This window comes from Neophocaena asiaeorientalis, unplaced genomic scaffold (assembly GCF_003031525.2).
Source record: "Neophocaena asiaeorientalis asiaeorientalis breed wild unplaced genomic scaffold, Neophocaena_asiaeorientalis_V1.1 scaffold150, whole genome shotgun sequence".
Taxonomy (NCBI): domain Eukaryota; kingdom Metazoa; phylum Chordata; class Mammalia; order Artiodactyla; family Phocoenidae; genus Neophocaena; species Neophocaena asiaeorientalis.
The window spans coordinates 19,542,023-19,554,493 of record NW_020176571.1 but is presented as its reverse complement, the minus strand read 5'-3'; the positions used below and the strand labels follow the sequence as shown (position 1 = coordinate 19,554,493).

General features: G+C 37.2%; 1 protein-coding gene across 3 annotated transcripts in view; it reads left to right on the top strand.

Moving 5' to 3' along the window:
• Window positions 1-12,471, top strand: part of DNAI7 (dynein axonemal intermediate chain 7) — a 70,306-nt gene that overhangs the window by 14,056 nt on the left and 43,779 nt on the right. The window contains exons 3-6 of one of the 3 annotated variants that reach the window (XM_024733512.1): window positions 2,225-2,309; window positions 5,033-5,124; window positions 7,007-7,108; window positions 7,949-8,086. In XM_024733512.1, coding sequence (XP_024589280.1) covers window positions 2,225-2,309; window positions 5,033-5,124; window positions 7,007-7,108; window positions 7,949-8,086 — 417 coding nt within the window. Of the gene's footprint in view, window positions 1-2,224; window positions 2,347-3,945; window positions 3,970-5,032; window positions 5,125-7,006; window positions 7,109-7,948; window positions 8,087-12,471 lie in introns of those variants that run through there. The other 2 variants (XM_024733513.1, XM_024733514.1) reach the window with 2 other exon arrangements.

The following is a 12,471-nucleotide window of genomic DNA, read 5'->3' as shown; positions in this document are numbered from 1 at the left end:
AATCAACTACATCTGAGGAGGAGAAATCAGAAAAGAAGTCTAAGAAGGAGGGAAGAAGCAAAATCAGATAGTACCAGCCTGAAGGCCTAATGAAGAAAATATTTCAAGATGGAAGAAGAAAACTTCGTCAAATGTTGATAACAGATGAGTAAAATGAGGGCCGAAAATTGGCCATTGTCATTGGAAACATGGCCATCTTAAGGTTCCATGACAAGAGAGGTTTCAATGGAACAGTAAAAATGAAAGCCTGATTAGAATGGGGCATGCAGAAAATGGGGACGTGAAAGCAGTGGGCAACTCCTTTTAGGCAGTCTAATATAAAGGGTAACAGCATTGGAGCAAAAGAGGAAGAGGGATGTGAAATCCAGGGAGGGAGAGATCTATGAATAACAAGAGGTGTTAATTACAGGACCCAAGTCTTATATAGGCAATAAAGGATAGGATCTAGTGTAAAAGTGGTGGATTCAGACTTAAATAGCAGAAGGTACATCCAGTTCATCCAGTGTAACAGGAAGGGAGACAAAGGTAGAGGTAGATTAAAAGATCTGGTGTGTAAAGTAGCGTATTCTTAAAAGCTTCTAGTGATGTAAAGTCAACAACTGAGAGTAAGAAAGAGGAGAGGATTTTGGAAGAGTGAAGAGAATGAAATAGCAATAGGAATGCTGTATGGTGCTTAGAGCCTCTTTAAAATGTGTGCTCACAACTTTGAGCTCATGTAGTTTTCTCTGGCAAGGTCCAGCTGCTCCTATTGCTAGCTCAGAATAAGTGAAGAGTTGGGTTTAACTAGAACTAGGAATTTGCCCGCTGAGCTTCTCAGAGGGAGAGGAAAATAGGGGAGGCAGAGATATATAAGTTAGTGATTATGTGATGAACTGTGAAATCTAACCAGGTTAAGGAAGAAGTGACAGTATGTGGGGGTTGATGAATGGTGAAAAAGTGATAGGGCTACTGTATTGGAGACTCCAGTGGAGCATCCTGCAGTAGGTGAGCCAAAAAGAGCAGGTGGTCATCCAAGAGTCTATGTATCCCTAGGATTAACCACTCAATTGATTCCTAAATTTAGATGGTGCACTTCTCTTTCCATACTCTCCCTTAGGGAAAATGGATGGGAGGCAGTCATCACCAAGATAGTTCTCAAATCTGTATTCTGTAGCCCTGATCTCTTGGCTACATCTCAGTTCTTCAGTTTCAAAGCCTGCAAGCATTGCCTGGATTCTCCACCAGCACTTCATACTAATTAAATTTCTCTAAACAGTTTCTCTTTCAAATTTGAATCTTCTGGACTACTATTCTTCTTTTTTGATTCTTCTCTGACTCCTTCCTCTCCATGTCTCCAGTTTTAATCATTATCAAATAAGTTAGCTTATAAAATATTTATTGGATCCATCCCCCATCTGCATTTCCATTGTCATGACTTTATTAATTATTGTTAATAGTAGCCAAAATGTATCATCTTTACAATCATTTTTTCCCCTAACACCAGGTTTGTTTTCCAGATAATAGCCACAGACCTGGAAAACTTCTAGGGGGTTTCCAATTCTTTTAGCACAATGTCCAATCTCTACAGCATAGGCTCCAACCTTCTTTTCCATTCTCATGTCCATCATTACCTCTTCTTGGGGTTTTCCTAGGGCCTATCCAGTGCTCTCCCAACTCCATATCTTATGCCTGCCTTTCCCCCTTGGAGTATCTTCCTCTCATATCTGAATGTTAAAATCGTTTGGGCACAAACTTTAATACTAGATACCCTATAAAAATTTTACTTGATCCCAGCTGTTGAAAACAATTTGGCCTTACTTCAAACTTGCAAAATAACTCTATATCTGTTAGTCATAAAAATATCTTTAATTTTTATAGACATGTAGCAGTGTTAAAGATATTTTTACGTTTTATTTTAATCCTTACAAAAATGAAATGAGGTTTTATTTAGCACCACTTTAAAGATGTGAAAACTGAAAATGAGAGAATTAACTTGTATATACTTGTCACTGTCACTCTTGCCTTTGAATAATTTATATGTTAATTTTCCTACTTGTTTCCATACTTTGTCCTCAAGACACTGAGTCAAGGCTTTGCACTTAATAGGCAGTCTTATTTGAATGAGTAGAAGACTGGATTCATGAAAGTAAAAGTGTTTTTCATAATTGCTAGTTGAGGGATATGTGTTTTTAAGTAATTTGAGTACATGTGAATAACCTTTTTAAAATTTGTGGCCTTTATTAAGTCTGGCAGTAAGAAAAAGAGAATCACCAAAGCCGACCAGTTGAAGCAGCTACAAGAGGAGGAGGAGAAACGACAAAAGGAGGAAGGTATAAAACACACAGTGGTAACTATTGTCACATGCAGGTAATACTAACAATAGGTTTGTATTTCTGTCATCCAGTCAGTACTTTTTAAAAACAATTTTCAAAATTTTTAATTTTTTGAATTTAATCTGTTTTATAATAGCTATTTACTATTTAAAGGGTACCCAGAAATTTCTGTTAGTACACGCCAATCATTTTCAGATATATCTTGAAGGAGAGTTGCCAGTTAAAATACAGGATGCCGGGCTTCCCTGGTGGCGCAGCGGTTGAGAGTCCGCCTGCCGATGCAGGGGACGTGGGTTCATGCCCCGGTCCGGGAAGATCCCACATGCCGCGGAGCGGCTGGGCCCGTGAGCCATGGCCGCTGGGCCTGCGCGTCAGGAGCCTGTGCCCCGCAACGGGAGAGGCCACAACAGTGAGAGGCCCGCGTACAGCAAAAAACAAACAAACAAACAAACAAACAAACAAAAAAAAAATACAGGATGCCTAGTTAAATTTGAATTTCAGACAAACAGTGGATAATTTGGGATAATTTGCCTCATGCAATGTTTAGGATATACTTGAACCAAAAAAAAGAGTCCATTGTTTATCTGAAATTCAAATTCACCTGAGCATCCTATATTTTTATTTGCTAAATATGGCAACCCTATCTTAATTAAATTAAGTATAAGATGTTTATACTTATTGATTAAATTAAGGGCATTGGTACTGATTGTGCAGTAAGAATTCTGAAACTCAAATTAAATATGGGGAATATACACTAGCAAGAAATTAATGAAAATTTGGTCATTTAAAATAATAAAAAGTCACTTTAAAAATCTGAATAGTTTATAAAAATAGAACTACCATATAACCCAGCAATCCCACTACTGGGCGTATACCCTGAGAAAACCATAATTCAAAAAGAGTCATGTACCACAGTGTTCATTGCAGCAGTATTTACAGTAGCCAGGACATGGAAGCAACCTAAGTGTTCATCTATAGATGAATGGATAAAGATGTGGCACATATATACAATGGAATGTTACTCAGCCATAAAAAGAAACAAAATTGAGTTATTTGTAGTGAGGTGGATGGACCTAGAGTCTGTCATGCAGAGTGAAGTAAGTCAGAAAGAGAAAACAAATACCATATGCTAACACATATATATGGAATCTAAAAAAAAAAAATGGTTCTGATGAACCAAGGGGCAGGACAGGAATAAAGACACAGATGTAGAGAATGGACTTGAGGACACAGGGAGGGGGAATGGTAGGCTGGGACGAAGTGAGAGAGTAATATTGACATATATACACCACCAAATGTAAAATAGATAGCTAGTGGGAAGCAGCTGCATAGCAGAGAGATCAGCTCAGTGCTTTGTCGTGACCTAGAGGCGTGGAATAGGGAGGGTAGGAGGGAGACGCAGGAGGGAGGGGATATAGGGATATATGTGTGTGTATAAGTGATTCACTTTGTTATAAAGCAGAAACTAACAATACTGTAAAGCAGTTATACTCCAATAAAGATGTTAAAAAAAAATCTGAATATTTCAGATGGTTGTAGCTTTTAGCATGAAGAACATGTGTTGATTCTTAGTTTCCATGTTGATTTTTTAATGTATAATCATATAAATCTTTTTTAGGTGACGCGATAATAATACAGTATCAGGATCTACATCTTGGTGAATGTTTTATTATATTGGGTTAAACTCATATTCTTCAACATATATTTCATATTTTGTTTTTTAATAGTGAAAGCAAGGGAAGATTAAGATACTTACTTCTGGGCTTCCCTGGTGGCGCAGTGGTTGAGAGTCTGCCTGCCAATGCAGGGGGCACGGGTTCGTGCCCCGGTCCGGGAAGATCCCACATGCCGCGGAGCGGCTGGGCCCGTGAGCCATGGCCATTGAGCCTGCGCGTCCGGAGCCTGCGCTCCGCAACGGGAGAGGCCACAACAGTGAGAGGCCCACATACTGGAAAAAAAAAAAAAAAATTACTTCTGATAATGTAGGTGTCACAAGATTATGGAAATCTTCTGAAGATTTTACCTCTTAATTACCCATGATAGATTTGTCATTTTTCATTGATTAAAATCATTATTGGATTGCTATAAACTTTTTGGAGAAGAGAAATATCATTGTGAGCCAGAAATTTTGAGTCATGTTACTTTTTTTTTTTTAATTTATTTTTATTTATTTATTTTTGGCTGAGTTAGGTCTTCGTTGCTGTGCACAGGCTTTCTCTAGTTGCAGAGAGCGGGGGCTACTCTTTGTGGCAGTGAGCAGGCTTTTCATTGCAGTGGCTTCTCTTGTTGCAGAGCACAGGCTCTAGGCACACAGGCTTCAGTAGTTGTGGCACGCGGGCTCAGCAGTTGTGGCACTCAGGCTCAGTAGTTGTGCCTTGCGGGCTCTAGAGCGCAGGCTCAGTAGTTGTGGTGCATGGGCTTAGTTACTCCGGGTCATGTGGAATCTTCCTGGACCAGGGCTTGAACCCGTGTCCCCTGTATTGGCAGGGGGGGTTCTTAACCACTGCGCCACCAGGGAAGTCCGAGAGTCATGTTACTTTTTTGAAAGAAATCTAGCAGTTTTATTTCTACCACACAGTAAATGTTGTGACTTCTATCAAATATTCCACCATTACTACATCTTAAATACTTGAAATAATTTTAAGTGCTTAAAAACAGACTAAAAAAAAAAAAAGAAAGAAAAAAACAGACTGAAAATTTCTTTTGTTGTTGTTCTTTAGAGGAAGCCCGTGTGAAATACGAAAAAGAAGAAATGGAAAGACTTGAAATACAACGAACTGAGAAAGAAAAATTGCGAAAACTTGAAGCAAAAGTAAATAAACATTAATGCTAATATTACTGAAGACAAACTATGTGGCTATCAGATCTGTTTGGCCATTTAACATCATTCTCCCCCATAGCTACCAGTAATATTTAGGCCTATATGAACTGGTTTAATTCATTTTATCCTACCATAAAGTTATGGTGGGTAAATTATTACCCACATTTCACAGATCAGGAAATTGGCGAATAGAGAGATTAAGCAGCTAATAAATTTCAGAGCCAGGACTTAGACAGAAGTAGTCTTGCTTCAGAGCCCGTGCTTGTAACCATTAAGTTATTATTCTCAATCTGTCATATAAGTAATTAAATAGGGACCAAAAAATGTTCAAATTCTACCTCTCCTTTTAAAATTTCACTTCTCTTTTTCACCAGAATTTTTCATTATTGGATCAGTAGTTCTGTGATATTTTAAGCTCAGGACAAAACCTCATTACTATTAAAAAGTGAAGATCCCCAAGGAGTTTTTGTTTATGTTTATCAATATTTACTATATTAGAAATTAAAACAGAAACTTAAAAACATCTATTATATTAATAGAGATTAAACATTGTTAAACATAAACATGAATAAAAAATAAATACATTAACATATTTAAAAAACAATTACAGTATATATATATATTTATTGAAGTATAATTGACATTTAAAATTGTATTGGTTTTAGGTATACAAAATAATGATTCGATAGTTGTATATATTGTGAAATGATCCCACAATAAGTCTAGTTAACATCCATCACCACACTTATATATATATATATTTTTAATTAGGGAAATAAGTGGCATTGTTTATATTTTATAAATCTCTTTAATCTCTGACTTAACAGAAGACAACTGGATCTCATACCTACTTCATCATTCCATCTATTACAATGTGTTGTTTTGACTGAAATATGTGAAGAAAATCTGGCCTCACACAGATAGGTAGTTGGAAAAAGGAGGAATGTTGTAACAGCTTTTCAGATAATTGTGGATATTCTTCTCCATGCATGATTTTGCAACATCATACATTGATTGCTTGGAAAAAATTGGTTCACTGAATTATTTGCTTCCAAATGATGACACATTTTTATCATTCATCATCCCCCCCCAAAAAAAACAAATCACATACATTAGTATCATCTCCAGTCAAATCAGAAAAGTTTTTAAGGATTGGGAAACTGTCAGGCTCCATAGTGGTGGATATGGGTTTTCTAAAATTCAAATTTTTATTTGAAAGTTTGAATTTTATCACTGGCAACAAATACTTTGGGTTGTTTCCTGAAAGTGACATGCTCAATTCATTTATTTTTGATGGAATGTCTGCCAGAATACTCAAATAGTTGCATAAATGTTTATTTCTGAAGATAGCATTGTCCTTTGTTATATAGCAGAAGTGCTCTATGCATACTTCCCATTTTGTCACACGGAATATTAAAAAGACATATACTTGAGTTTTGACATCTAATAAAAATACATTTCACTTCTTCATCAGATCATTCTTATGTGAAACTGACTGCTATCACCCCTCTCCCCCAAAGAATATGACCACTAGTATAGTTTATGCCTTGATTTGCGCTAAGGCGCCAGCAGCTTTACACCATCTTGCAAATGTGTACACTGCAAAAAAAGCAAATAAAGTCTTAGTATTATTATTAAAATAGATTTGACCTCACAGATCCTGAAAAAGTTTGGGGGACTCACCAGGAGTCTGCAGATCACACTTCGCACACCACTGTTCCACATGAAAACTTTTGGAAGTATCAGTTACATTTAAACTGATTGTAGCATTCATCTTGAAATTAAATACTTGTCAAGTAAATTTTAGGTGCTACTTATGAAACACAAAGCTGAAATTAAAGAAGATATCAATGTATCTATCCCTATGAAACAGGATCTAGAAAGAAGAAATGAAGAGCTTGAAGAACTTTATTTATTAGAGGCATGTTTTCCTGAAGCAGAGAAATTGAAACGAGACAGTAGAATGCTTTCTCAGGTAAGACTGATTTTATTTATTTAGCTAATACTTTTGTACCACAAGAGGGAGTTATAATCCAATATCTGTTTAAATAACAAGAAACTTTAAATTTGTCTGTAAAAAAAGTCTCTAATCTGACAAATCTCTCTCATATTGCTTGTAGCAAAGTAAATTCATATAGCTCTGTAGAAATCTATTTGTCAGTAATAAGATCCTTGAAATTTTTATATCCTTTTACTCTGATTTAATTTGGGGGAATCTATACTGAGGAAATTATCCTAAATTAAAATATAAAAAGTTTGAGCCTAAGGCAATCTAGTGTTGCTCAAAACAGTGTAACTTTGGAAACAATGTAGATGATTATCAGGATAAAAAGGAAAAACTGTAATAATATGGTAAAAGATTATAGTATAATTTAAAGCAAAAAAATTGTAAGTACAATATGATTACAAATGTAGAATTTGTGTAGACTACAAAATGAATGGAAGGACTAATACTAAAATGACAGTGGCAGTTAAGAATTAGTAGTCATTTGAGAAGTAGAAATTAGCTCAAGTGTTGGCTTTTGTACCTACAGGAGCTATATGATTAGAGGGGAAAGCAAAACTAAATCAACTCATAAATACTTTTTTAAAAATATGACAATAAATAAAATTTCTATTTATTTGAAATATTGAGGCTTTTAAATTATTTTGATGAAGAGGAATTTGGTTATTTTAGAGATATCTCAAGTAACTAAAGTCGTAATATGTTTTTTGCCTAATATGGAAAACAAGGTTATAAGCTTCAAAAAAGAAGTAATTTAATCTTTGGTTGAATTTTCATCAGTGTGAACCTTCAAACATTTTTATTCCACAGTGGAAACACTACATTCAATGTAATGGGAGTCCTGATCCTTCAATATCCCAAGAAATTAATACTTTTATTAGCTTGTGGAAAGAGGAAACCAATGAGACTTTTGAGGCAGTGATAGCGAAGAGTAAACTAGTGCTAAATGTAAGTAAGTATTATTCTGTAATTTTAAATTATGTAAATTACAATTGTCTGATATTGACTCTAAAACTAGAAATAAATTAAATAAAGTATTTTTCAGTTAATAACACTACTACTTCCTTGGCTGTGGAGAAACATATTTGCTCATCTTTTTGTTTTCTTTTTTATTTTTGCCACTCCTAAAAACCTCTTGCCACCTTAGGTAAGATCAGCCTAACATAAATGTGAAATAGTAACTGTATGTATATCTAATTCAAGAAAATATCAAGTTGCATCCATTTATGTAGATAACTCAAGTGCAAAAATGTATGATTTTATCCTCAGCCAGAATCGTGCACTATTCAGTGATTCACTACACATATTTTTTTTAATGTTAACTATGAGCCAGGCACCTCTTTTAAGCACTGGAAGTACAAAGATGATAAGAATATTCTACCTTCTGTTTCTGCAAATAGAATGGATAGGCTAACCTGAGGAGCTACCACATTACAAATGCACTTAAAAATGCTAGGGAAAAAAATTTAACGACATTTAAATCCATTGCCTAGCTCAAAAGAAGGCAAAGGAGAATCTTGGAGGCCATAAAACAATTCAGAAAAGTGGGCAAGTCTCAAAGTCAGTGGCCTCCCAGAGAGTGTCTATTTGTTAACCCCTGGTGGCTTAGCACTGGTTTAAAGGGAAATCAGGAGGCAAAGCCTAGGGTACAAGGAAGGTAGCAAGTTGGATCAGAGACACTTTTATGGCTGGGAGCCTCAAAAAGGTAATGTGGATAAATAGGGGAAAACCTGCTTTGCAAAGGGAGATGATAAGAGCTTGATTGGCTCACGTTTAGCTTAATGAAGGGAAAACAAAAATGTCTCTACTGAGAATTCTTAATAGTGAGTGAGTCAGGAGTTAGATTGAAGAATTTATCAGAATACAGCACAGAGAGATACAGAGATGAAAAATATCAAAGAGTAATTAACAGACATGTATGATGGAGCAAAAAGGACTAAATGTATATTGACAAGGAGTACCAGAAGGAGACAGAGAGATATAGAAGAAGGAGGGAGAGACAATATTCAAAGAGATAGTGGCTGACGATTTTCCAGAATCCTCAGAAACCCAACAAATCCCAAGTTAGGATACAAAGAAAGGAATCCACACTTAGACACACCTACATAATATTAGAAACTAGAAGGAATTCACTCCTCTTGGTCCTTTTATCCTTTAATGCTTTTTGTTTCTATTTCTGCCATGTTGTGCTTCTTGTCACTGTGGTTTACTTCTTCTCCATGTTGCTATAAAATGGAATAACTCCAGACTGTTAAGGTCATAACTTGCTCGCCTAATTTAATCTGGAAAACAAGCTTATGAGATTCATTTTACATATGAAGAAACGGGTTGTGACTTGCTTACGGTCCCCTATGAGACCTTAGATGGGCATTACTCTGACTTTCCAAAGACTCCAAAGAGCCTCCCATGAAGTATTTGGATGCTAATGGATTCATCATACAGTATTCTTGCCATTGCATATTCTCTCTCCCAGGGAGGCTGCCATAGCGTGATGCTGGTCCAGGAATCTGCTGCGCTTTGAATAGCAGGAAGGCAGCAGGAAGTAGTACTAAAGTTCACCAGTGATGAGCTGGATGTGACACCTTCCTGTTATGAATGTGGGATACAGAAGCAGAAGTAATGAATAGTAGGGAAGATGAGAAAAGGATAAGTGAAACAAAACAGGAGATAGATGAGTAGAGTAATCAATAATAATAGGAAACTAAAGCAGGAAGCCACAAGATGAACAGAAAGAATTGGATAGCAGTGATCGCATGGTAAACACCAAGTTCCAAATTATCAAATTTATTTATTTGACAAACTCTTACATAATATTTACTATGCCAGGCTTTCTCAGCCTGGTTCAGTTTATTCATGTTGTTGCTGAATTACCCCCAATAACCCTGTGAGGTATGCACCGTTATCCCCATTTTACAAACGAAGAAGGCGAGGCACAGAGATGTTAAATAACTTGGCCCAAATCACACCACTGGTAAGAGGTGGCAAGGATGGAAGCCCAGCTTTCTGGCTCGAGCCCATACTACTCAGCTATCTCTCTTAATTTAGAAATTTTCTGTATGTTATCTATGTCAGTGTTCAAAATTAAATTTTGCTATTAGTTGTTCCTTGATCATGCTGTACATTAATTTCTCCCAACACTCTAAATATCTCTCCACTTTCTCCCTGTTTGTGTGATTTCTGAGAAGTTGGATATAATTCTTAACTTTGTTCCTCTAAAGGTAAGGTGTTTTTTTCCCTTTAGCTGCTGTCAGTTTTTCTTTATCTTTGATTTTCTGTATTTTGAAAATGGTATGCTTAAATAGGGGTTTTTGGGGCATTTATCTTGCTTGGTGTTCTCTGAGCTTCCTGGATCTGTGGTTTGGTGTCTGACATTAGTTTGGGGGAAATTCTCAGTCATTATTATTTCAAATATTTCTTCTGTTCCTTTCTCTTTCTTTTCCTTCTGGTATTTCCATTATGTGTGTGCTTCCTTTTTTTTGTGGTTGTCCCAAGGTCCTTGGATATTCTGTTCTGTTTTTTTAAGTCCTTGTTCTCTTTGCTTTTTGGTCTTTTGAGGATTCTGTTGATAAATCCTCTTGCTCAGAGATTCCTTCCTCAGCTGTGTCCAGTTAAGGAGTAAGTCTTTCAAAGGCATTCTTCATTTCTGTTGCAGTGTTTACAATCTCTAGCATTTCTTTTTGGTTCTTTCTTAGGATTTCCATCTCTCTGCTTTACATCACCCATCTATTCTTGCATGCTGAATACTTTATCCATTAGAGCCCTTAGCATGTTAAAAACAGGTGTTTTAAGTTCCTGGTTTGATCATTATAATATCCTGCCATTTCTGATTCTGATGTTTGCTCTGTCTCTTCAAATTGTGATTTTTACCTTTTGGTATGCCTTGTAATTTTTTCTTGATAGCCAGACATGATGTACTGGGTAAAAAGAACTGCTGTAAATAAGCCGTTAGTAATGTGGTGGTGAGGCAGGTTGGGAGAGGGGAAGAGTTCTGTAGTCCTGTGATTAGGTCTCAGTCTTTAAGTAAGCCTATGCCTCTGGATGGTGAACTTCAGAAGCGTTTTTAATTTTTCTTATCCCCTCTTAGGTGAGAGGGAATAGCTAGAGCCAGCTGGAGTTGGGTATTTCCTTTCCCCCAGGTGAGTTAGGCTCTGATAAAATTCCAGCAGGTTAGGCTCTAGTTAATTAATTTCCCCTGAGATCAAGCCTTGTTAAGAACAGAGTGCTCTGTCGTATTTCAAAATGCTTCCTTTCCCCCTCCTCCTGCCAGCAGCAGGAGGGAATTTCTTTCCCCCATATTTATTGTGGGGACCTGGTTGAGCTCCTGCAGGTAAGTCTCACAATACTATGGGCTCTCACCCTCCTGTGACTTCATCCTCCGGGAGGATTTTTTTTTTTAATTTATTTTTATTTTTATTTATTTTTGGCTGTGTTGGGTCTTCGTTGCTGTGCATGGGATTTCTCTAGTTGCACCAAGCAGGGCCTACTCTTCATTGTGGTGCGCGGGCTTCTCATTGCGGTGGCTTCTCTTGTTGCAGAGCTCTAGGCATATGGGCTTCAGCAGTTGTGGCATGCGGGCTCAGTAGTTGTGGCACGCAGGCTCAATAGTTGTGGCGCACGGACTTAGTTGCTCTGTGGCATGTGGGATCTTCCCGGACCAGGGCTCGAACCTGTGTCCTGTGCACTGGCAGGCAGATTCTTAACCACTGCACCACCAGGGAAGACCCCCACCCCAGGAGTTTTTAACTCTCAGAGTTGTCCACCCTGAGTTCCCAGCAATTCATCATTTACAGTTCAGGTTTACAGACCTGGCACTGGTTCCTGCAGTGGTCTCTGCTCCTGACACTCTGCTCTGATAAACCGACTCCCTGTATTCACCTGTAGGTCTTTCCAATATTGGGGACAGGGGTTTGCTCTGTGTCCTCCCCTCTTTTATGGATCAAAGAATAGTGGTTGGTCTTTCAGCCTGTTCAGCTTTTCACTTGTTAGGATTGAGTGGCGTCTTCCAAGCTCCTTACTGGTGGAACCAGGTTGCCTCAGTTTCCTTGTCTATAATATAGGCACAATAAACAGTACCTACCTTATAGTGTTATGATGAGGATGAAATGGATTAAAACATTTAAAGCATTTAGAACAGTTCCTGGCAAATAGTAAGCATTCAGTAAATGTTAGTAATTCTCCTCCTCTTCCTCTTTCTCCTCACTCTCCTCCTCCTCATCATATTGTTTCTATTGTTCCACAGTCTTAAGTAGTAACAAGCTGTGCCTCCTCTATCAGCTCGCTAATGACAGCTCTGTTACACATAGTATAGAATTCTTTTTTTTTTTTTTTTTTTT